Source organism: Theropithecus gelada, chromosome 12, assembly GCF_003255815.1.
Source record: "Theropithecus gelada isolate Dixy chromosome 12, Tgel_1.0, whole genome shotgun sequence".
NCBI lineage: Eukaryota > Metazoa > Chordata > Mammalia > Primates > Cercopithecidae > Theropithecus > Theropithecus gelada.
In genome coordinates, this window is record NC_037680.1 from 13,402,498 (window position 1) to 13,428,880 (window position 26,383).

A 26,383-nucleotide genomic window follows, 5' to 3' on the forward strand; every position below is an offset into this window, starting at 1 on the left:
GCAGCTACTGTAAAAGGGCTTCAGTTCTTGACTTGATTCTTGGCTTGGTCACTGTTAGTGTATAGCAGTGCTACTGATTTGTGTACATTGATTTTGTATCCTGAAACTTTACTGAATTCATTTATCAGATCTAGGAGCTCTCTGGATGAGTCTTTAGGGTTTTCTGGGTATACGATCATATCACTGGTGAACCATGACAGTTTGACTTTCTCTTTACTGACATAGATGCCCTTTATTTCTTTCTCTTGTCCGACTGCTCTGGCTTGGACTTTCAGTACTATGTTGAATATAAGTGGTCAAAGTGGGCATCCTTGCCTTGTTTCAGTTCGCAGGGGGAATGCTTTCAACTTTTCCCCATTCAGTATAATGTTGGCTGTGGGTTTGTCATAGATGGCTTTTATTATCTTAAAATATGTTCCCTCTATGACAATTTTCTGAGGGTTTTAATCACGAAAGGATGCTGGATTTTGTCAAATGTCTTTTCTGCATCTATCGAGGTGATCAGGTAATTTTTGTTTTTAATTCTATTTATGTGATGTATAACATTTATTGGCCTGTGTGTGTTAAGCCATCCCAGCATCCCCAATATGAAACCCACTTGATCATGGTGGATTATCTTTTTGATATACTGTTGGATTTGGGTTAGCTAGTATTTTGTTGAGGATTTTTGCATCTGTGTTCATTAGAAATACTGGTCTGTAGTTTTCATTTTTTGTTATATCCTTTCCTGGTTTTGGTGTTAGGGTGATACTGCTTTCGTAGAATGATTTAGGGAGGATTCCCGCTTTGTCTTTTGGAATAGTTTCAATAGGATTGGTACCAATTCTTTGGAAGTCTGATAGAATTCAGTTGTGAATCCATCTGGTCCTTAACTTTTTTTTGTTGGCAATTTTTAAATTACCATTTCAATGTTGCTGCTTGTTATGGGTCTGTTCAGAGTCTCTATTTCTTCCTGGTTTAATCGAGGAGGGTTGTGTAATTCCAGGAATTTATCCATGTCTTCTAGGTTTTCTAGTTTGTGCACATAAAGGTGTTAACAGCAGCCATGAATAATCATTTGTATTTCTGTGGTATTGGTTGTAGTATCTTCTGTTTCATTTCTAATTGAGCCTACTTGGATCTTCTCTCTTTTCTTGGCTAGCCTCACTAATGGTCTATCAACTTGATTTATATTTTTAAAGAACTTGTTTGTGTGTGTGTATGTTGTTTCAATTTCATTTACTTCTGCTCTTTTATTTCTTTTCTTCTGCAGGGTTTGGGTCTGGTTTGTTCTTGTTTTTCTAGTTTCTTTAGCTATGACCTTAGATTGTCTTATTAGTGCTTTTTCAGAGTTTTTGATGCAGACATTTAATGCTATGATCTTTCCTCTTAGCACTGTTTTTGCTGTATCCTAGAGGTTTTGATAGGTTGTGTCACTATTATCATTCAGTTCAAGGAATTTGTAATTTCAATCTTGATTTTATTGTTGACTCAGTGATCATTCAGGAACAGACTATTTAATTTTCATATATCTGCATGGTTTTGAGGGTTTCTTTGTAGTTGATTTCTTTTTTAGTTTTTAAGACGGAGTCTCACTCTATTGCCCGGGCTGGAGTGTAGTGGCGCAATCTCAGCTCACTGCAACCTCTGCCGCCCAGGTTCAAGCGATTCTCCTGCCTCAGCCTCCTGAGCAGCTGGGATTATAGGTGCCTGCCACTGCGCCTGGCTAATTTTTTTTTTTTTTTTTGAGACGGAGTCTGGCTCTGTTGCCCAGGCTGGAGTGCAGTGGCCGGATCTCAGCTCACTGCAAGCCCCGCCTTCTGGGTTCACGCCATTCTCCTGCCTCAGCCTCCCGAGTAGCTGGGAGTACAGGCGCCCGCCACCTCGCCCGGCTAATTTTTTTTGTATTTTAGTAGAGACGGGGTTTCACCGTGTTAGCCAGGATGGTCTTGATCTCCTGAACTCGTGATCCGCCCGTCTCGGCCTTCCAAAGTGCTGGGATTACAGGCTTGAGCCACCGCGCCCGGCCGCGCCTGGCTAATTTTTGTAGTTTTAGTAGAGATGGGGTTTTGCCATGTTGGCCAGGCCGGTCTTGAACTCCCGAACTTATGATCTACCCACCTCAGTATCCCACAGTGCTGGGATTACAGGCATGAGTCACTATGCCCAGCCCTGGAGTTGATTTATAATTTTATTCCACTGTAGTCTGAGAGAGTACTTGATATACTTTGATTTTTTGGCTGGGTTTGGTGGCTTATGCCTGTAATCGTAGCATTTTGGGAGGCCAAGTCAGGTGGATCACTTGAGGCCTGAAGGTCAAGATCAGTCTAGCCAATATAGTGAGACCCCGTCTCTACTAAAAATACAAAAATTAGCTGGGAGTGGCGGAGCATGCCTGTAATCTCAGCTTCACAGGAGGCTAAGGCAGGAAAATCACTTGAACCCAAGAGGCGGAGGTTGTGGTGAGTCGAGACTGTGCCACTGCACTCCAGCGTGGGCAACAGAGCAAGACCCCGTCTCAAAAACAAAAACATTCGATTTTCTGAAATTTATTAAGGCTTGTTTTGTGGCCTATCATATGGTCTATCTTAGAGAATGTTCATATGCTGATGAATATAATGTATATTCTGCAGCTGTTGGGTAGAATGTTTTCTAAATATCTGTTAAGTCCTTTTGTTCTAGGGTACAACTGCAGAATGTTATGTACCTATCTGTTATGTCCATTTATTCTAGGGTATAGTTTAAATCCACTGTTTCTTTGTTGACTTTCTGTCTTGATGACCTGTCTAGTGCTGTCAGTGGAGTACTGAAGTCCCCCTCTATTGTGTTGCAGTCTATCTAATTTCTTAGGTCTAGCAGTAATTGTTTCAAAAGTTTGGGAGCTGCAGTGTTAGGTGCGTATGTATTTAGGATTGTGATATCTTCCTGTTGGACTAGTCCTTTCATCATTATATAATGTCCCTCTTTGTCTCTTTTAACTGTTGTTGCTTTAAAGTCTGTTTTTTTTCTGATATAAAGATAGCTACTCCTGCTCACTTTTGGTGTCCATTTACATGGACTATCTTTTTACACCCCTTTACCTTAAGTTTATGTGAATCCTTATGTGTTAGGTGAGTCTCCTGAAGACAGCAGAGACTTGGTTGATGAATTCTTTTTTTTTTTTTTGAGACTATCTTGCTGTGTCGCCCAGGCTGGAGTGCAGTGGTGCAATCTCGGCTCACTGTAAGCTCCACCTCCCGGGTTCACACCATTCTCCTGCTTCAGCCTCCAGAGTAGCTGGGACTACAGGTGGCCACCACCACACCGGGTTAATTTTTTTTTTAATTTTTATTTTTAGTAGAGATGGGGTTTCACCGTGTTAGCCACAATGGTCTTGATCTCCTGACCTCATGATCTGCCTGCCTTGGCCTCCCAAAGTGCTGGGATTACAGGCGTGAGCCACCGTGCCCAGCCTGATGAATTCTTATTCATTCTGCCATTCTGTATCATTTAAGTGCAGCATTTAGGCCATTTACAGTCAATGTCAGTATTGAGATGTGAGGTACTATTCTATTAAGAGTGCTAGTTGTTGCCTGAATACCTTGGGTTGGTTTTTTGGGTTTTTTTTCTTCCCCCTCCCATTGTGTCATTGTTTTATAGGCCCTGTGAGATTTATGCTTTAAGGAGGTTCTGTTTTGGTGTATTTCAAGGATTTGATTCAAGATTTAGTTTCACGATCTTTTTGCGATGAATTTCCTGGGTGTTCTTTGAATTTCTTATATTTGGATGTCTAGATCTCTAACAAGGTCAGGGATGGTTTCCTTGATTATTCCCTGAAATAAGTTTTCCAAACTTTTAGACTTTTCTTCTTCCTAGGGAACAACAATTATTCTGTCACCCAGGCTGGAGTGTAGTGGTGTGTTCTTGGCTCACTGCAACCTCTGCCTCCTAGGTTCAAGCCATTCTCATGCCTTAGCCTCCCGAGTAGCTGGGATTACAGGTGCATACCACTGCACCCGGATAATTTTTTGTATTTTTAGTAGAGATGGGGTTTCACCATGCTGGCCAGGCTGCTCTTGAACTCATGACCTCAGGTGATCCACCTGCCTCGGCCTCCCAAAGTGCTGGGAATACAGGCGTGAGCCACCGCACCTGGCCCAGGAACATCAATTATTCTTAATTCTTCTTCTTCTTTTTTTTTTTTTTTTAAGATGGAGTCTCACTCTGTCACCCAGGGTGGAGTGCAGTGGCATGATCTCGGCTCAAGGCAACCTCTGCCTTCTGGATTCAAGCAATTCTCCAGCTTCAGTCTCCCAAGTAGCTAGTATTACTGGCGTGTGCCACCACACCTAGCTAATTTTTGTATGTTTAGTAGAGACAGGGTCTCACCATGTTGGCCAGGCTCGTCTTGAACTCCTGACCTCAAGTGATCCACTCCCCTCGGCTTCCCAAAGTGCTGGGATTATAGGCATGAGTCATAGCACCTGGCTATTCTTAATTATTCTTAGGCTTGGTCATTTAACGTAATCCCAAACTTCTTGGAGGCTTTGTTCATTTTTAAAAATTCTTTTTCTTTGTCTTTGTCAGATTGCATTAATTTGAAAGCCTTGTCTTCAATCTCTGAAGTTCTTTATTCTACTTGTTCAATTATATTGTTGTAAGTTTACAGTGTATTTTATATTTCTCTAAGTGTTTCTTTCATTTCCAGAAGTTATGATTGTCTTTTCTTTATGATATCTATTTCTCTGGAGACTTTTTTGTCCATATCCTGCATTGTTTTTAAAATTTATTGGCTGGGCTTGGTGGCCCACGCTTGTAATCCTAGCCCTTTGGGGAGCTGAGGTGGGTGCATAATCTGAGGTCAGGAGTCGAGATCAGCCTGGCCAACGTGGTGAAACCCTATCTCTACTAAAAATACAAAAATTAGCTGGGTGTGGTGGTGCGCGCCTGTTGTCCCAGCTACTGGGGAGGCTGAGGCATGATAATTGCTTAAACCCATGAGGCAGAGGGTGCAGTGAGCCAAGATCGTACCACTGCACTCCAGCCTGGGTGACAGAGTGAAACTCTGTCTCAACAACAACAAAATATTATGTAAGTCGGTTTTTACCTTTCTCTGATGCCTCCTTGAGGAACTTAATAATTGACCTCTGAATTCTTTTTCTGGCACTTCAGATTTCTTCTTAGTTTTGATCCATTGCTGGTGAGTTAGTGTGATTTTTTAGGGATGTTAAAGAACCTTGCTTTGTCATATTACCAGAATTGTTTTTCTGGTTCCTTCTCAGTTGGATAGACCATGTCAGAGGAAACATCTGGGGCTCAAGGGTTGCTGTTCAGATTCTTTTGTCCCACAGGGTGATCCCTTGATGTGGTGCTCGCCCCCTTCCCCTAGAGATGGGGCTTTCTGAGAGCCAGACTGCAGTGATTGTTATTGCTCTCATGCGTCTAGCCACCCCAGCAGAGCTACTGGCCTCCGGGCTGGTACTGGGAAGTGTCTGCAAAGAGTCCTGTGATGTGATCGGTCTTCAGGTCTCTCAGCTGTGCATACCATCACCTGCTCTGGTGAAGGTAGTAAGGCAGTGAAATGGACTCTGTGAGGGTCCTTGGTTGTAGTTTTGTTTAGTGCACTGGTTTTCCTGAATGCTGACTGTGCTAGCAGTGAATTTGTCACATGGACAGACTCAGGACCTCTGGTTAGCCAGGATGTTACAGGCAGTGGAATTAGCTGTTCTTTCCTCCTTTTCTGGAGCAGGGTTGTTCTGAGTGGCTGTAATGGCTTGATTGGCTGGCCGACAGCCAGTAGGGGTCGCTTTCAAGAGAACATCAGCTGCAGCAGTATAGGGGGCATACAAGCTTGTCCTGAAGTTCTGGATAAGTATTCCACTTTCTCCGGAGATGGGCAGGACTACATAGATTCTAAGAGATTATGTCTTTTGTCTTCTGTTACCGGGGCGGGTAGAGAAGACTATCAGGTGGCAGGGTTAGTTGTGTCTGAGCTCAGACTCTCCTTGGGCTGGGTCTGCTGCATCCACCCTAGGGGCTGGGAGTGTGGTTCTCAGGCTAACGGACTTATGTTCCTAGGGAGATTATGGCTGCCTCTGCTGTGTCATTCAGGTCTCCAGGGAAGTGGGGGAACGCCTGCAGTGACAGGCCTCATTCAGCTCCCAGGCAGCCAGCAAGGCCAGTCTCACTCCCATTGTGCTCCACCAACAACACTGAGTTTACATCCAGGCAGCTCTTGCCCCAGGCTACAAGCCTCCCCGGCTCTGCCTACAGCTGCTTGGGTGCTTGTATCTGCACTTCCCATTCTGCTTGAGCACCATCCCCCTCGAACACCATCCCCCCCCAGGTTTCTGCCTAGGAAAATTTGTACTTGGTCGAAATTATTACAGAGTTCAGCTGGAAGTTTCCTTCTCCTTGTGGCCCTTTCCCATTTCCACTGGAAGCCCTCCCTATCATCATTATTTACTATTTATCATTACCATTATTTGTTTTCATTAAGAACTACCTGAGAAAGAAACCTTGATAATCTAATAACACCACTAAGGAGATAATAAACATACTTAAAATATACTCTGTCCTCCTAAGAAGTACTTCAAAAGGTAGACTAGCATAAATGTTTATACAGTACATAAATAATACATGCCAATACCATAATTCTGTAGCGTAGCACTGTACATATTAAAATTTATTAACAATATGACCTAATTTGCTGATATGACCTAATTTGAAGCCCTGTACTTTCCTCTTGTCTGCCTAGAACAGTGTGTATGTTATGAGGCAAAGAAAAGATTACAGCAGAGAAAGAAATCTTTTATCTTGAAGATCTATAAAATTAGGATAGATAGAGACCCATTTGTTTGGAAGGCTTTAGGCATATCTCCGTCTAGAGCAAAGGAAGAGGAAAGATGACCCAATACTCTCTAGGCCCAATGCTCTCTAACCACAATTAGTGAACAGTGTTTAAAAAAAAGAATAGAGAAAGTATTCATTTCTTCAGTTTGGCAAGAACAAGATTTCATACTTCATACATTTATGTATTTATTATGGAATTATAGCCTTTTAAAAATTAAACACCACGAATAATGAGGAATTCATTTTACTGTAAGCAATAATTAAGTATATGCCCTTAAAATAGCATATCCTATAAGTAGCTGCATATTTACACCAATCTATTTACTCGAAAACTCATTATTCTCTTTAAATTTTTCCTTCTTATTCTTATCAAGATTAAAAAAAAAATCCATCATCAGGTGGTTTTAAATTATCTTCAAATTCCTCAACATAATTTTTCAAACGATTCATAGAAAACAAAAGTATTTCTAAAATGATGCTACAGAGTACAAAGAAAATTTTTACTATCTAACAGCCTGCACCTTGTTGTGTTTGGCACAGATCATGCTTAATGGGGGTCTGGGCACAAAATGTATCTCCTATTTTTTCACAATTTTGATGAATGGCAGAAATATCAACCCAGCTGATCAAGCAAGAAATCTAGATTTGACCTTTTCTCTCACCTCCACACTCAGTCAATCACCAATGTCTACTGATTGCACTGCCTTAATCTATCTTGAATTTTCCTTTCCCAGTTAAGATATGATACAGCCACTACCTTGGTATAGATCACCAGCATTGTTCATCTAGATTATCAGTGAGCATCCTAAGTGGATTCTCTGCCTATTAGTTATTGCTTCCAATACATTCTCCACACAGCTACAGTTATTCCTCTAAAGCCCAAATCTGATTATTTTACTCCAGGTCACTGTACCTGACTGCTGAGAACCTTTAGAATAAATTACAAATTATGAACTGTGACTTTCATAATGTAGTTACAGCTCTCATTGACCTCCAGCCTAATCTCAGTCAGAATTCCTCTTTTTGAGACAGTATCTTGCTCTGTCACCCAGGCTAGAATGCAGTGGCATGATCATGGCTCACTACAGCCTTGACCTCCTGGGTTTAAGTGATCCTTCCAACTCAGCCTCTCAAGTGGCTGGGAGTAAAGGCACATGCCACCATGCCCAATTAATATGTTTAATATATATATTTTTTTGAGACAGAGTTTCACTCTTGTTGCCCAGGCTGGAGTGTGCCCAGGTTGGAGTGAAGTGATACCATCTCAGCTCACTGCAACCTCCACCTCCTGGGTTCAAGCAATGCTCCTGCTCCAGCTTCCCGAGTATCTGGGATTATAGGCACGCACCACCATGCCCAGCTAATTTTTGTATTTTTAGTAGAGATGGAGTTTCACCATGTTGGCCAGGTTCATCTCGAACTCCTGACCTCAAGTGATCTGCCCCCTTAGGCCTCCCAAAGTGCTGGGATTATAGGCTTGAGCCACCGCACCTGGCCATGTTTAATTTTTTGTAGAGGTGCGGTCTCACTATGTTGCCCAGGCTGGAGAACTCCTCTCTAGGACTATGCTGCAGGCATGTTGACCTACTTTTGGTTCCCTGAATATGTCTTTCCTTGTTATTCTGTGAGTTTCCACAAACTGTTTCAATCGCCTGAAATACATTCCACCAGCCCATCTCCTTCCTATTTTACTCACTCCCTCTGGCAGGCTAAATCTCATTTGTTCATTCCTTGGGATGTCTTTCTTGCACCCTCAAGACTGGGCCAGGTATTTTCTCTCATGTACTTTCATAAGCATCCTGTTTTTGAAGCACTAAATATACTCTACTGTAGTTGAACATTTATTTCATGGTCTTCCCCAACAGATTGCAAGTTCCTTGAGAGGAGGACACTATGTTCACCATACCTCCCTAGCACCTTGCTACATAGTAGGCAATCAATAAATATGTATTGAATTAATAGGAAAACATTTAATCAAAGAAAGGAAGCACCAACACTGGTATACGTACAATATAATAATCAAATCATAATCTGTGGTATTTCAAGTTCATTTACAAACTGGTTTGGGAGAACTCTGAAACTAATTTTTTTTCACAGAATCAATATTAAATGTAGTTGATAACTAGCTACCTCCTGCAAAGCCTATTTAATCCATAATGTAGGTAAACTGTATTATTCACAGTTACTGTAGACTCTACTAAATATCAATAATATTTCTGGGGAAAATGTATTAAGAATTCCAATTTGGTCATAGCTTGAATTAATTATTTCTGGCTGTAGCTCAGGAATAGAAATACACAGTTCCAATTTCCATAGGTGGTTGAGGACAGAAGTTCTATTAGAGAAGGAATGAAAAATGACTAAAAACTCTAGGGAACTGGTGAGACAAGGACTGGCCTTCTGCTGCCATTAATCTTTGGGAACATGACCTAATTTATGGACAACTACTTTTTTTCTCTTTTCTTTTCCTTCAAGAATCCTAGGAATTAGATGCCAGATTCCTATTGATTGTCAACACTTCTGACTTCAAACCAGGGTTTTTTGTTTGTTTGTTTGTTTGAGATGGAGTCTCACTCTGTCAACCAGGTTGGAGTGCAGTGGCACCATCTTAGCTTACTGCAACCTCCACCTCCTGAGTTCAAGTGATTCTCCTGCCTCAACCTCCCGAGTACCTGGGATTACAGGCACACGCCACCATGCCCAGCTAATTTTTGTATTTTTAGTAGAGATGGGGGTTTCACCATGCTGGCCAGGCTGGTCTCGAACTCCTGACCTCGTGATCTGCCTGCCTTGGCCTCCCAAAGTGCTGGGATTACAGGCAGGAGCCACCACACCCGGCCCCAACCAGGGTGTTTTTTTTTTTTTTTTTTTTTTTTTGTAGACGGAGTCTTGCTCTGTCGCCCAGGCTGGAGTGCAGTGGCCGGATCTCAGCTCACTGCAAGCTCCGCCTCCCGGGTTTACGCCATTCTCCTGCCTCTGCCTCCCGAGTAGCTGGGACTACAGGCGCCCGCCACCTCACCCGGCTAGTTTTTTTTGTATTTTTTAGTAGAGACGGGGTTTCACTGTGTTAGCCAAGATGGTCTCGATCTCCTGACCTCCTGATCCGCCCGTCTCGGCCTCCCAAAGTGCTGGGATTACAGGCTTGAGCCACCGCGCCCGGCCCCCAACCAGGGTTTTTTAACCACAGACAAGAAATGATCTAAAAGGTTCTCATATATGTTCTTTTTCCTTAAGCAAGCATTCTGTATTCAGTATTATATACAAAGAAAATTAAGCAAACAAGCAAAAAACAAGAGAGTTATTAACTCTAGGAAAAACAATAGTTGTCAAAGAAAAAAATTTAATTATAGCTCACCAGTGAGATGTTTAACAGAGTTATTATACTGTAAACAATGAACACTGATCTAACAAAAAATTACGATCAAACTGAAAATTAAGACATGGGAAAATGAAACAAGGAGAATATATTGAAAATATTTTCTTCCAATCTATGTTTTGCATTTTCATTTTCCTAACAGTGTCTTTCATACGACTACATTTTTTTTTACCACCATGTGTTCAAGTTTTTAATCTTAATTTTTTCTTTAAAGTTTGTACTTTCTGTATCCTAAATAAAACACTGTCCTCCCCAAAAGTTGGGAATATTTTTACATATGTATGCTCCTAAGAATTTTATAATTTTAGCTCTCATATTTAATTCTATGACTCATTTCAAGTTAATTTTTATGTCTGGTGTGAAATAATGTTCAAGACTTCTTTTTTTCCTTATGGATATCCTATTGTCTTACTATCCATTATTGAAAACTATAATTTCCCATTGAGTTATCTTGTCTTCTTTCTTAACAGATCAACTGACAATCTATGTGAGGTTCTATTTCTGGACTCTCTTTTCTGATTTATTAATTTAACTTCTTATTAAGTATTTATGTAATGTAGTATGACTCGTTCAAAATTGTTTTGGCTATAGTAAGTCCTTTGTATTGCCACAAAAAATTTATATTTAGTGTGTCAATTTATACAAGAAAGACTACAAGGATTTTGATTAACACTGCATTGAATATAAAAATTTACAGAGAACTGACATCTTAACAATATTGAATCTTCTGATTCATGAACATAATCTATCTGTTGTTTATTTAAGTTTGCTTTACTTGTTCTAAACAATGCTTTGTAGTTTTCAGTACATATTTTTGTTGACTTTATTCTAAATTAGTTCATGATTTTGGATGCTATTTCAAATCATATTTTTAAAATTTCAGTTTCCAATTGTTATTGCTGATATATGGAACTAGAAATGATTTTTATATGTTGAACATGAATTCTGTGACTTTGATAAAATCACTCTTCGATTTTGTATGTGGATAATGCTGCCTGTGAATATGGACAATTTTACTTACTGCTTTTCAATATGTATACCTTGTATTTCTTTGTCTAGCCTTAATGCACAGCTAAGACCAGAACCAGAACAATGTTAAAGAGAAGTGATGAGGAAAGGCTCTCTCGTCTTGTTCCTGATCTTAGAGGAAGAGCATCAGTCTTTCTACATTAAGTATGATGTTAAATGTAAGTTTTCATAATTGCCTTTTATTAGGATAAGGAAGTTCCTTTCTTTCTTTTTTTTTTTTTTTTTTTTTTTGAGACGCAGTTTCTCTCTTGTTGCCCAGGCTAGAGTGCAATGGCACAATCTCGGCTCACTGCAACCTCCGCCTCCCAGGTTCAAGCGATTCTCCTGCCTCAGTCTCCTTAGTAGCTGGGATTTAGGCATGTGCCACCATGCCCGGCCAGTTTTGTATTTTTAGTAAAGACAGGGTTTCTCCATGTTGGTCAGGCTGGTCTCAAACTCCCGACCTCAGGTGATCCGCCCACCTCAGCTTCCCAAAGTGCTGGGATTATAGGCGTGAGCCACCGCACATGGCCAAAGAAGTTCCTTTCTATTCCTGATTTGTTGACAGGTTTTGTCATGAATGGATATTGAATTTTGTCAAATGTTTATATTGAGATAATCATATGGTTTTTAATTTTTATATTGTTCATGTGATGATTTACAGTGATTGATTAATTCACTGTCAAACTTTGTATTGCTGGTATACTTTTTTACATACTGGTGGATTTAATTTGCTAACACTTTGTTAAGGACTTTCAAATTCATTAAGAACACTGACCTATAGTTTTCTTATTATGTGTTTGTCTGGTCTTGGTATCAGAGTAATCCTGAATTTATAAAATTAGTTGGGAGGTATTTCTTTGTTTTTGGTTTTCTAAGAAATTTTTAGAATTGGTTTTACTTTTTACATTAAATATTCAATGGAATATAGCAATGAAACCATTGAGGCCTCAAATTTTCATTATAGGATGATTTTTACTATGAATTGAACTTTTCTAGTTGATACAGGGTTATTCAGGTTTTTAATTTCTTTTTGAGTCAGCTGTGATATTTATGGAATCTATATATTCATATAAATTTTGTTGGCTTTCTTGACATAAAGTTGTTAATGATATTCTCTTATCTTTTTAATGCCTATAGGGTCTGTAGTGACAGTCTTTTTATTCTATTTTACTGCTGACATGGGTAAATTAGTTTCTTCTCTATTTTTAAGTTTTACAAGTTTTATTCTTTTAAAACAATCAGTTTCAAGTTTCTTTTCTTTTTTTTTTTTTTTGAGATGGGGTCTCCCTCTGTCGCCCAGGCTGGAGTACAGTGGTGCGATCTCGGCTCACTGCAACCTCCACCTCCCCGGGTTCAAGCAATTCTCCTGCCTCAGCTTCCCAAGTAGCTGGGATTACAGGTGTGTGCCACCGTGCCCAGCTAATGTTTATAGTTTTAGTAGAGACGGGGTTTCACCATGTTTGCAGGTTGGTCTCAAACTCCTGACCTCATATGATCCACCTGCCTTGGCCTCCCAAAGTGCTGGGATTACAGGTGTGAGCCACTGTGCCTGGCCCCTTTTACTATTTGACATAAGGCTTGCTTTTTCTGATAAGTATAGCTATTCCTGCTCACTTTAGGTTTCTCTTTGTGTGGAACATCTTTTTCCATCTCTTTGCTTTCAGTCTATATATGTCTTTACAGATGAAGTGAATTTCTTATAGGCAGCATACAATTGGGCGATGTTGTTTTAAAAAAATCCATTCAGCCAGCCTGTATCTTTAAAGTGAAGAATTCAACCCATTAACATTTAACGTTATGTTTTATATGTGAGGACTTATTCCTGCCGTTTTGTTAATTGTTTCATTGTTGTTTTCTACATTTGTTCCTTTCTTTCTCTCTTAATCATTGTGGTTTCGTGGCTTTCTGCAGTAGTAACATTTGAGTCCTTTCTTTTCCTCATTTGCGTATCTGCTCTACCAATGAGTTTTGTACTTTCATGTGTTTTCATGATGGTAGATGTAATTAATTTTTTCCAGGTGTAGGGCTCCGTTAAGCTTTTCTTTTTTTTTTTTTTTTTTTGCAGACGGAGTCTCGCTCTGTCGCCCAGGCTGGAGTGCAGTGGCCGGATCTCAGCTCACTGCAAGCTCCACCTCCCGGGTTCATGCCATTCTCCTGCCTCAGCCTCCCAAGTGGCTGGGACTACAGGCGCCCGCCACATCACCCGGCTAGTTTTTTGTATTTTTTAGTAGAGACGGGGTTTCACTGTGTTCACCAGGATGGTCTTGATCTCCTGACCTCGTGATCCACCCGTCTCGGCCTCCCAAAGTGCTGGGATTACAGGCTTGAGCCACCGCGCCCGGCCTTGTTAAGCTTTTCTTATAGGGCTGTTCTAGTGATGATAAATTCCTTCAGTTTTTCCTTGTCTGAGAAATATTTTATTTCTCCTCTACTTTTGAAGGACAGCTTTGTTGGGTATAGTATTTTTGGCTGAAAGCTTTTTTCCTCTTCCTTTCAGCAAATTGAATATATTATCCCAGTGTCTCCTTGCCTGTAAGGTTTCTTTTGAGAAATCTGCTTTTACTCTGTTGAGCATTCTCTTATATGTGATTTGATGTTTTTCTCTTGCTGCTTTTATAATTCTCCCTTTGTCTTTGACTTTTGACAACAATGTGCCTTGCAGACCTTTTCAGGTTGTATCTATTTGGTAAGTCTTTGAGCTTCCTGTATCTGGATGTCTAAAGCTCTTGCTAGACTTGGTAAGTTTTAAAGTATTATATAATTAAATAATTTTTCTATGCCTTTGTCCATCTCTTCTCCTTCTGGAATATCCCAAATTTAAGTATTTGGACACTTTATGGTATTCCATAGGCTTTCCTTGTCCCTTTTTATCCTTTTTTTATAGCTGACTTTTTTTTTTTTTTTTTTTTTTGAGATGGAGTCTCGCTCTGTTGCCCAGGCTGGAGTGCAGTGGCACGATCTCAGCTCACTGCAAGCTCCGCCTCCCGGGTTCATGCAATTCTCCTGCCTCAGCCTCCCGAGAAGATGGGACTACAGGCATCCACCACCATGCCCGGCTAATTTTTCTTTTGCATTTTTAGTGGAGACAGGGTTTCAGCGTGTTAGCCAGGATGGTCTTGATCTCCTGATCTCGTGATCTGCCCGTCTTGACCTCCCAAAGTGCTGGGATTACAGGCGTGAGCCACCGCACCTGGTTTTTTTTGTTTTGTTTTGTTTTTTGTTTTTTTTTTAAAGACAGAGTCTTACTCTGTCACCCAGGCTGGAATGCAGTGGCACAATCTTGGCTCACTGTAACATCCGCTTCCTGGGTTCAAGCAATTCTCCTGCCTCAGCCTCCCGAGTAGCTGTGATTATAAGCAAGCACCACCACACCTGGCTAATTGTTTGTATTTCTGGTAGAGATGGGTTTCGCCATGTTGGTCAGGCTGGTCTCGAACTCCTGACCTCAAATGATCCTCCCACCTTGGTCTCCAAAAGTGCTGGCATTACAGGCATCAGTCACTGGGCCCGGCTGATTTTGTATTTATTAGTAGAGATGGGGTTTCACCATGTTGGCCAGGCTGGTCTCTTAACTCCTGGCCTCAAGTAATCCTCCCACCTCAACCTCTCAAACTGCTGGCATTACAGACGTGAGCCACTGTGCCGGCCAAATGTTTTAATGAATGAATTTTATTTTATTTTATTTATTTTTTAATTTTTGAGACAGGGTCTCACTCACTCTGTTGTCCAGGCTAGAGTGCAGTGGCATGATCACAGCTCATTGTAACTTCTGCCTCCTGGGCTCAAGTGATTCTCCCACCTCAGCCTCCTGAGTAGTGGTACCACAGACACGTACCACCACACTCAGCTAATTTTTGTATTTTCAGTAGAGACGGGTTTTTGCCTTGTTGCTCAGTCTGGTCTCGAATTCCTGGGCTTGAGCCATCTGCCTGCCTCAGCTTCCTGAAGCACTAGGATTACAGGTGTGAGCCACCACACCTGGCCAGATTTTTTATGATTATATTTTATCTCTACTATTGGCTTATAACTGATACTGTGTTTTCTATTTCTAGTATTTCCATTTTACTGTCTTATAATTTTCATACTAATTCTAAAATTCTCCATCTTTTCATGCATATTGTTTATCTTTAAAGTCTGATTCTTTAACATATTATTCAGAGCTATTTTAAAGCCCTTGTCTAATAGTTCTACAATGTGGGTCATTTCTGCATCTGGCTTTATCAGTTGCTTTATCTCTTGGCAATGGTTGTTTTTTTAAATGTCTTTTTTGTTATTTTGAAATTTCTATTGAATGCTAGGAGTTATGTGTAGAAGGACAGTACAGACTGAGGAAATGACAGTTACATCCAGAATTGAGCATGCTTCTTCCTTTGTGGTGATAATATGGTGGGGGAGGGGACTGAGTGAATATAGTCAGCACTGAGTTCTGTTTAGGTTCTCTTGTTACATTTACCTCTGGAGCACCATGAACCTCAAATTCCCCCAGCAATGGGATACTTCTACCTTGTAATACTGTGTGTCAAGGGTTTTGCTAAGTGTTCCTGCCACACTCAGCTTTCAGTAGTCCTGCATGCCTGTATTATCGAGGGGTATCTCTCTTTCCCAGTGGTAGACTGATCTTGAAGGTTTCTCAGTGTTAAGTTCTTAGTGGGGGCTGGAGGACCTTTCAAGTCTCCTGGTACCAACTCAGCATAAGACAAATTTTTTGCTGCAGCTGAGCCTTGGGGGTGGGACTTTCTTGGTGTTCCTGCCCCGCACCGCTAACAAAACTATGTCTTGTAACTGCAGGTGGTGCTAAAGAGGTCTCTGCCTCTCCCCTGGCAGTAACAGATCTCTGCCTTATATCAGTGCAGGGTCCTGAGTCCAACAGGGTTTCCTGCCCACTCCCCAGGGGTAGGCAGCATTTGTCCCTATCCCACCACCAGAAGCAGTCCGTCACAGACCAGGCTTTGAAGTTGGAGGAGGGGGTACTCTGCCTCTTCCACAATGGCTTAAGGCTTTTGTTTAGTGTAAGAAAGGGGTAATGAAAACAGGCAGTTTTGAACTTGTGCTCCTCTAACAGATATGTTCTTAGGACTCCCAGCTAGCACCTGGTAGATGCCAGTGAAAATAAAGCTAGTGAGAGGGTATAAACTCCCCTGTGTCAGGACCCCTTTTATTGTGAACTTTCTTTTTTCTTTAAATTTTGTTTCTGAAAAAATTTTGTTCTTTTTTTGTTTGTTTTTTATAGAATAGAGACAAGGTCTTCCTCCGTTTGTTACCCAGCCTGATCTCGAACTCCTAAGCTTAAGGGACCCTCCCACCTTGGCTTCCCAAAGTGCTGGGATTAGAGATGTGAGCCACCACGCCTGGGTGAACATTCATAAAAGCCTAGTTCTTTCACTTACAGCAGTGTTAGAACTTTAGCTATTTTCTTCATATCCACTTTTATAATAACCACCTCTTCTTCCCCTTCTCCACCAAAGGAAAAAAAGTTCATATGTTCCGTCTCTTCTTTAAACAAACCAGAAAAAGAAGGACGTTTCCTCTACATAAGAAAAGTCATCTATGAAAACCTTAGTAATAATATAATTTTTTATTTTTATTTCTTATTTTTTTTGAGACAAGTCTTGCTCTGTCGCCCAGGCTGGAGTGCAGTGGCGTGATGTCGCCTCACTGCAAGCTCCGCCTCCCGGGTTCATGCCATTCTCCTGCCTCAGCCTCCCGTGTGGCTGGGTTTACAGGCGCCTGCCACCATGCCTGGCTAATTTTTTGTATTTATTAGTAGAGACGGAGTTTCACCGTGTTAGCCAGGATGGTCGCGATCTCCTGACCTTATGATCCGCCCGCCTCAGCCTCCCAAAGTGCTGGGATTACAGGCATGAGCCACCGTGCCTGGCCGCAATAACATCATATTTAATGGTGAAAGACTAAATGCCTTCCCCCTAAGACTGGCTACAAGGTAAGGCGGTTCAGTCCTATCATTTCTATCCAAAATTGTACTAGTCTTCCTTCAACGTAATAGGCAAAACAAATAAATAAAAGGCATACATATTACAAGGAAGAAATAAAAGTCTTTATGTGCAGGCAAAATGATCCTCTATCTTCTAGAATTAACCAAAACTCCACAAGAACTAACAGAAGGAGTTCAGCAAGGTCATAGAATAAAAGGTTATATGAAAATCAATAATAATTCTATACTTAGCAACAGAAACTTGGAAATTTACATTAAAAAATGCCATTTACAGGAGCATAAAAGGACACAAAATACCTATGGATAAATCTAACAGAATGTATTCAAAAAACTAGAGAACGTTGTGGGGATAAATTAAAGGTGAATGATACTCTTTTCAGGGACTAGAAGACTAAATATTATTCAGAAGTAAATTCTTCCAAATTAGTCAACAGATCCAACACAATTCCAACAAAATTGTATACACTTAAAATGCTGATTCTAAAATTCATATAGAAAAGCAAAGGACGTACAAAAGGCAAAACAATATTGAAAAGGAATATAGTAAGGTAAACAATGTATAATTTCAAGGTTTATTTATTTTTCTGAGATGGAGTCTTGCTCTGTTGACCAGGTTGGAGTGCAGTGCCATGATCTTGGCTCACTGCAACCTCTGCCTCCTGGGTTCAAGCAATTCTCCTGTCTCAGCCTCCCAAGTAGCTGGGATTACAAGTGTGCACCACCATGCCCAGCTAATTTTTGTATTTTTAGTAGAGACGGGGTTTTGCCATGTTAGTCAGACTGGTCTCAAACTCCTGACCTCAAGTGATCCACCTGCCTCGGCCTCCCAAAGTGCTGGGATTATAGGCGTGAGCCACTGCACCTGGCCTTCAAGACTTATTATAAAGCTACAGTAATTAAGTCATTGTATATAAAGCTGATGAATAGACCAATAAATGAGAATAGAGTTCACATACAGACCTACACATATGTTGCCAATTTATTTTTGATGAAGGTGCCAAGGAAATTTAAGGAGGGCAAAATAGTCTTTTGTGTTCTAATGAATGTTGTAACAGTCACTTGAAATTGAAAATCCATATGTAAAACGACAAATCAAAACAAAAAAATCGGAACGTCTGCCTTTATTTTGTAGCATATTATATGTAGCATATAATATGTAGTATACATATTATACATATTATATGTAGTATTATATGTAGCATATAATATGCTACAAAATAAAGGTAGAGGTTCTGATTTTTTTATTTTTGTAGCATAAAAGAATTATATGCTACAAAATAATAGTTTATAGATCTACATCTAAGTCATCTATCACTTAGCTATGGGGTATGTTCTCAGAAATGCATTGTTAGGTAATGTTGTCATTGTGAGAACATCACAGAGTGTACTTACACAAACCTATATGGTATGTGTATTTTTATTTATATATTTTTCTCATATGAAAAACCAAAGGACCTAGCACCATTACTGAATACCAATTATTTCTTCTACTTGATCTGCAATGCAACGTTAAGTGCCATTTATTGTTTCTATATATGCTCTATTATAATCTTATGAGACGAGCATTGTATATGTGCTGTTTTGTTGACTGAAATTTGATTAAGTAGCACATGACTGATAACCTAAATCTATGGCGTTTTTAGAAGAAAATATAAGAGAGTATCTTTGTGAACTTAGGCAAAAATTTCTTAGGACTCACAATACAAAAAAAAAAAAAGAAAAAAAAAAAGAAAAAAATTGATATACTAGGTTGGTTCCAAATTTTAAACTTGTGTTCTCTGAAAGACAATGTTAATAAAACAGAAATCAAATCCATAGACTTGGAGGACATATTGGTAAAAGATATGTATATTAGAGAACTTGTTTCCAAAATAAAGAGTTCTTATTACCCCATATAAATATGGACTCAATATGAACAGATACTTCACAAAAGAAAATGAATAGACAAAAGGCACCGAAAAACATGGTCAACACCATTAGTCATCAGGAAAAGAAAAATTAAAAGCACAATGGGATGCCACTACATGCCCACAAGAATGGCTAAAATTAAAAAGATGGCAATACCCAGTGCTGACAAAGATATCAAATGGAACTCTCATACAATGTCAGTAGAAATGCAAAATAATATAGCTACTTTGAAAAACAATTTGGCAGTTTTTTCAATAAAGTGGAATCTATACTTTTCTTATGACTTACCAGTTCTATTTCCAGGTATTTATTCAAGGAAAATGAAAATATATGACTATATAAAGGCCTGTACGTGAATGATTATATCACTTTTACTTACAATAGTCTAAAACAAAAATATTCCAAATGTCCATTAATTGGTGAAGGAATTAAAAAAAAAAAAAACAATTTTAGGGGCCAGATGAGGTAGCTGACACCTATAATCCCAGTGCTTCGGGAGGCTGAGGCAGAAGGATCCCTAGAGCCCAGGTGTTTGAAACTGCAGTGAGCTATGATTGTGCCACTGCACTTCAGCCTGGGTGACAAAGCAAGACTCTATCTCTCAAAAAACATTTTTTTTAAGTTTTGTTCCCATACATTGGAGGATGTAAGGAAAGCAATAAAGAGGAAAAAGTCATAACATATACAACAAACTGAATCAATCTCAAAAGCTTTATGCTAAGCAAAAGAAGCCAGACACAAGGCTACACGCTATTGTTCCATTTTTGTGACATTCTGGAAAATGTAAAACTATAGTGACAGAAAGCATATCTGTGATTGCCAAGATATAGGGATGGGTGGAGGGGAAATGCTACGAAGGTACATGAGGGAACTTTTTGGCATGACAGAAATATCTCTATCTTCATGGTACTGGTGGTTACTTAACTATACACATTTGTCAAGCCTCATCCAACCACACATTTTTATTGTATTGTATTATATTGTATTGCATTTTGTTTTATTTTATTTTATTTTAGAGACAGAGTCTTGCTCTGTTGCCAAAGCTGGAGTGCAGTGGCACAATCATAGCTCATGGTAGCTAAGATCTTCTGGGCTAAGCGATCCTCCCTCCTCAGCCTCCCAAGTAACTAGGACTACATGCACACTACCACGTCTGGCCCAACTGTACATTTTAAAAGGATAAATTTCACTTTATGTAAATATACCTCAACAATCCTCATCTTAAAAAATTATGTTACAAAAAAATCTCAGAATCAAGAGGGGTGACACTCGTCAGTATTTACAGATTCTACCATGGTGGTAAAAAAAACAACTACCACAAATATATGATAAGTTTACTTGACAGTTATACTAATTTTACTAAATTCTAAAATCCTATATTTTTCACTTTTAGACAAATAGAAAGTGGCAAAATTACCTCTGTAGGGCACTGAACATGGAATATCAAAGAAAGATGACTGACAAATAAAAAAAGATTATTTGCAGTAATAATGTAGTAAAACCATGGGAATACTAATAATAAAGATGAATATAGGTCGGGCACAGTGGCTTATAACTGTAATCCCAGCAGTTTGAGAAGCCAAGGTGGGTGGATCACTTGAGGTCAGGAGTTCAAGACCAGCCTGGCCAACATGATGGACCCCATCTCTGCTAAAAGTATTAAAAAAAAATTTGCCAGGCGTGGAGGAGCATGCCTGGAATCCCAGCTACTTGGGAGGCTGAGGCAGGAGAATTGCTTGAACCTCGGAGGTGGAGGTTGCAGTGAGCTGAGATTGAGCCACTGCACTCCAGCCTGGGCAACAGAGTGAGGCTCTGTTTTAGAAAAAAAAAGAAAGAAAAAGATGGAAAAAAAAAAAAAAATATATATATATATATATATAATTTAAATGAGAAAGTATAATGTATAGTATCCTCTCGCATCAAAATATACCTGTATATTGGAAAAGATAAATATATGGTTGGAATATGAATATGTCTGAATTTTTCCATAAAAAAGAGTTAAACAGGCTGGGCATGTTGGCATGTGCCTGTAGTCCCAACTACTTGGGAGACTGAGGCAGGAGAATGGCTTGAACCTGGGAGGTGGAGACTGCAGGGAGCCAAGATCATGCCAGTGCACTCCAGCCAGGCTGACACAGTGAAGCTCCCAACTAAAAAAAAAAAAAAAAAAAAAAGAGTTAAACAACAGCAAAGTAATTCTGCAATATATAAATAACTTGCTTAATTAAAAACAGTAAAATACATTGAATAATTTGTATGAAGACAAATATATGATGGCCCAGCAAAGAGTACCTTGGCAATAGCAGTTTGTTTAAACATGCGAGTTATCAACCCCATGACTGTCTCCATGGCACCTGAATTTGGAGTTCTCATTATTTTTTCCCACTCTTCAAAGCTGGTATTCAATTCCTATGTGGGAAAAAATAACATTGTTTAGGAATATAGCATAATGAACAGAACAAATTAATGTAATCATGAATCATTTTTCCTTTTCTCTATAGAAAGATATAAAAAGAAAATTATCAAAGATTCCAACATGTTCATTTAAAAACATCAACGCAGAGGTAAGTCAGTCACATTTTCAAAATTATAGAAACCAATGATAAGCTGTGGGTGAAAACAAAGCCCTCTGCTAACAGTATAAATCAAACAATTATAATTTCTTCTTTTTTTTTTTTTTGTATGTGAGACAGAGTCTCGCTCTTGTTGCCCAGGTTGGAGTGCAGTCGTGCAATCTTGGCTCACTGCAACCTCCACCTCCTGGGTTCAAGTGATTCTCCTGCCTCAGCCTCCCCAGTAGCTGGGATTATAGGCATGCGCCACCACATCCAGCTAATTTTGTAGTTTTAGTAGAAACAGGATTTCTCCATATTGGTCAGGCTGGTCTTGAACTCCCAACCTCAGGTGATCTGCTCGCCTCGGCCTCCCAAAGTGCTGGGACTACAGGCATGAGCCACCGGGCCCTGGCCTATAACTTCTTAAGAAGATGCATTCTGTAAAGTGGACATAAGAAACATAAGAAAGCAGAGTAGTAAAAATGTATACGGCAGCTAAGTACTTTTGTAAAAAGATGTGGTTTGGTTTAAATAAAGATGGAGAATATTAAATAAAATTAATATCAAGTAAAAATATAATCATGTTGATTTCATTTTATTTTTTCTTTCTAATGCTAAAATAATAGATAAGAAAATCAGATTGTTCTTATTTTAGAAGTAACATTGCTCAATGTTTACAAAATGCTCATACACTTTCAAGATAACAATGAAAAACTGTTAATAAAGTCATTTTCAGATTTGCAGAAATTTCAAACACTGCATTCCCTAAAAATAAACATGGATAAGGATTAGGTAAGGATTAGTAAACTGGTTTTCTGGTATACTGAATTTCACGTCTTAAACATGATCACAGAGTTTCAGAATTTCAAGAATAGGGCTGCATGAAGTTATTCTAGAAGACAGTTATTCATACTTTAAAAAGAAATTCTAGAGCAAGGACCCCAATTTCCCTTGCTAATTATTGGGTTTCACACCTTCTATTTAGAATTCTTTTTTTCTTTTGAGATGGAGTCTCACTCTGTCGCCCAGGCTGAAGTGCCATGGTGTGATCTTGGCTCACTGCAACCTCTGCCTCCTGGGTTCAAGCTGATTCTCATGCCTCAGCCTCCCGAGTAGCTGGGATTATGGGCACGTGCCACCACACCCAACTAATTTTTGTATTTTTAGTAGAGACGAGTTTTCACCATGTTGGCCAGCTGGTCTCAAACTCCTGACCTCAGGTGATCCATCCGCCTCAGCCTCCCAAAGTGCTGGGATTACAGGCATGAGCCACCGTGCCTGGCCGATATTTAGAATTCTTAATACTACATCTCTGTTGCAATTGAAGTTCTTTTTTCAGCAAAAATACTTTTTTTCTTAAAGCACTAGGTTACCTTGTCTTTTTATGTATCTGATGAATAAAATTGAATTCTTCCTGCTTTCTTGCTGAAATACAAAACCAATTTATAGGCTCTATTAATTAAACCTATTTTAAGAAAGCAAACCTTTCCTTCTGTGAAATATGAAATATGTATCATCTTTAATAGTATAATTCAAAATTATTTAAAGTTAGACTTTCAGTCAAGCAAGGGTTCTCACCTTGGCTGCTGCTGATGGAAGATCAAATGGAATACGCTGTCTGACTTTAGGGGGTAGCTGGGTTAAAACTTCAGTCTTTAATCTTCTAATCATTATGTCACTTAATAGCTGGTGAAGTTCATTAAGATTTGATGCCCCTCTACAATCCCACTGAGGTCTTTTACCAAAATATCTGTTAAAATGAAGACAAAACATGTAGCAAAATTGAATGCTGGAGTTAAGAAAACAATTTATCCAATGTGTTCTTCCTTTTAATAAGGAGCCATGACACTGTTTTCATTGTTATTTCTTAATGAACATTAGTTTCAAAAAGCTCAGCCTGAAAAACAGTAATGAATAAGATTTGACACTACTCTAAACTAGAGAAGATGTCAGTGTCTAAGCATACTGTTTACACTGAGTTAATACAAGGCTGTGATGAACTGATGACTCTGAATTGCACTAGGTCACTGTTTGTAAATGGGGGTGTCATTGGCATTTTGGGTGGGCTCACACATGGTGGTGTTTTAGCAGATCTATCCATAAAGTAGGCATGAACTGCCAGTGCATCAGCCAGTCATTATAATAACCAAAACCACCCAGAACATTTTCTGTGCCCTCTAGGAGGAGATATGATCTCCAATAGAGCTGTTAAAGCATAGCAGATTGATTACACGGTGGTCTCTTCTTCCTTTGAAATACTTCTTCCTTTCCAACCCTTTGCTGCATTGACAGCAAAGGGATAAAATAAAAGAACACAAAACTACTATGAAAGACAGAATGAGAGAGGAGACATCAGAGAATAAGTGATTCGAAGAAATATTTAGAAGGCATAATGCAGACAGACAAGTGGTAACTGACCTGGCAAAAGAAAGGAAGTGATAACTTAAACTGCTTGCAAAAGACAAGTTACTCTCTAGACTTTTGAGAAAATCAGAAGCTCGAAGTGCCAAGTACTGTGAACAAATGTTAAGAGAAGGGTTGAAATCTAGTGGATCAATTGAACTTACACGTTACGACAATTGATCCAATAACACATCCCTATCAATGTGACAACCAAAATACCACCCCATAAAATTTCCAATCATCTCTTAGGGGTCCATACTACCCACTATTGAAAACAGCTGTTAGAGAATAATTAACAAATAAAAAATTCCTGTTAGGTTGGATTATGATTACTAATATTGATAATTTAAGTAACTATCCATTTTACTGGATAAAAAATACTGGGTGCATTTTAGCATAAATAGGTGTCAATTTGAGAAATGTGAAACTCATTTTTATTTATTAGCTTTTTAAAAAATAAATATTAAACATAAACAATACACACAATATTAAAAAAGATATACTTGTAGCTGGGAGCGGTGGCTCATGCCTATACTCCCAGCAGTTTGGGAGGCCGAGGCGGGCAGATCACAAGGTCAAGAGATCGAGAGCATCCTGGCCAACACAGTGAAACCCCGTCTCTACTAAAAATACAAAATTTAGCCAGGCGTGGTGGTGTGCGCCTGTAGTCCCAGCTACTCAGGAGGCTGAGGCAGGAGAATTGCTTGAACCCAGGAAGCAGCGGTTGCAGTGAGCCGAGATCGCGCCACTGCACTCTAGCCTGGCAACAGAGCGAGACTCCATCTCAAAAAAAGAAAAAAAAAAAGATATACTTGCATGTAGAGTCAATTACATAACTACAGTGAATGAATGGAAACTACTGTATGATAAAATTATACACATACCACTTAGTTGTCATCAAAAAGAAATTTACTTGTTTAAAAAATCTAAGTGCTGTCACTATATAAAAATTTTAATGGATTTACTTATAATTGTTATAAATTAAATTGCTGAAACTTGTTCATTAAAATATTTTGACTTCCTTTAATGTATTGTGTCCCCATATTTATATTAAAAATTCACACACTAATAAAAATGGGAAAATACTTGCCAACACCTATTCTGCACCTATTTTTCCATTCATACACTTAGGTATATTTTGATCACATGGTTACAAAAAAAAATCTAACATTCAGAACTATCAATATTGGGAAGAAGTTGGTAGGTGGTGTTTTTCGTTTTGTTTTGTTGAAAATGCAGTGTTTGCCATTAGAACAGATTCTTAAGCACACTCTCCACTTACATGAGACATTGTACAGGTGTACAGTATGCTAGCTGGAGGTCTTTTGGTATGACTGCTACATGCTGGCAAAGACAACATACAAGTGTCTTCAAACAGGCTAACCACATAGCCACACTTGCCTCCTGCAGAGTACCAATAGTTGTACTCCCAAAATGCAAATCTGTTTTGAAGTCTGAGCAATCTATTTTCAGGGTGTCATAATGCCAGGACTCAGTCTGTAACAATGAGGTTTCCTTACTGCTGCAGGAGAGGGTACACTATTGAGATAAGTTTTTGCTAGTTGCCTCCTGGGTCTTATGCACTGGCTGATCCTAAGCCATATGCCTAGTATGAACCATGGTTTAGAGGAATTATTTCTTGTTACCCACTCTCCCCACCCACATCTCTTTCATCTACAGCTTGGAGTGGTGGCATTTGTTCTAAAGACTGGTAACACCACCATATTTCCCAAAACCCCAGCCTCATGTTTGGGGTGCAAAGGGGAAGTAAGAGGGATTAGAGAGGACTAGAAGAGGTGCCACCTGTAAACCCCTAGTCTCTTTAAATTTGCTGAATTTGAAGAATTTGCCCAACATCTCATGGATAGTAATAGTGGTGCTGAGATTTGAAGTTGGGCAGTCTGACTCCAAAGTCTTGCTTTACTAAAAGCCAACTTTTACCTAATAATATAAAAATTATATTAAATATATTTCTTGGGATTATTTTCCTATGCTATTTACACACTATTGTGTGTGTGTGTGTGTGTGTGTGTGTGTGCTGGGGGCAGCTACACAAAAGCAGGAGATTCTGGGACTAGGTAACATTCCTAACTTTAGGTTCTGGCCTTTATTTTTCTTAATTCTCAATTCCTACATGTATAAAATGGGAAGATCCACTGTTTGGGGGACGGTTGAATAAAATGTGGGGCATGCCAACTATGGACTATTAAGCAACTATTCCTAAGAATCATTTAGATCTTTATGTAAGGGGTAAGATGAATGTCGAAGATATGTGTTAAATTAAAAATGGAAGTCTCAGAGTAATATGTTTGATATGAAAGATTATGTAGGTGTGAAGATGTGTGTATATATGTATGTCTGTATAAT

The 26,383-nt window shown here is 39.3% G+C and overlaps 1 protein-coding gene across 3 annotated transcripts in view; it reads right to left on the reverse strand.

The window, feature by feature from the left end:
• Positions 1-26,383, reverse strand: part of ZRANB3 (zinc finger RANBP2-type containing 3) — a 310,204-nt gene that overhangs the window by 86,267 nt on the left and 197,554 nt on the right. For all 3 annotated transcript variants that reach the window (XM_025405290.1, XM_025405292.1, XM_025405291.1), the window contains exons 7-8: positions 23,192-23,363; positions 21,351-21,467 (exon numbers count right to left, since the gene is read on the reverse strand). In XM_025405290.1, coding sequence (XP_025261075.1) covers positions 21,351-21,467; positions 23,192-23,363 — 289 coding nt within the window. The remainder of the gene's footprint in view (positions 1-21,350; positions 21,468-23,191; positions 23,364-26,383) is intronic.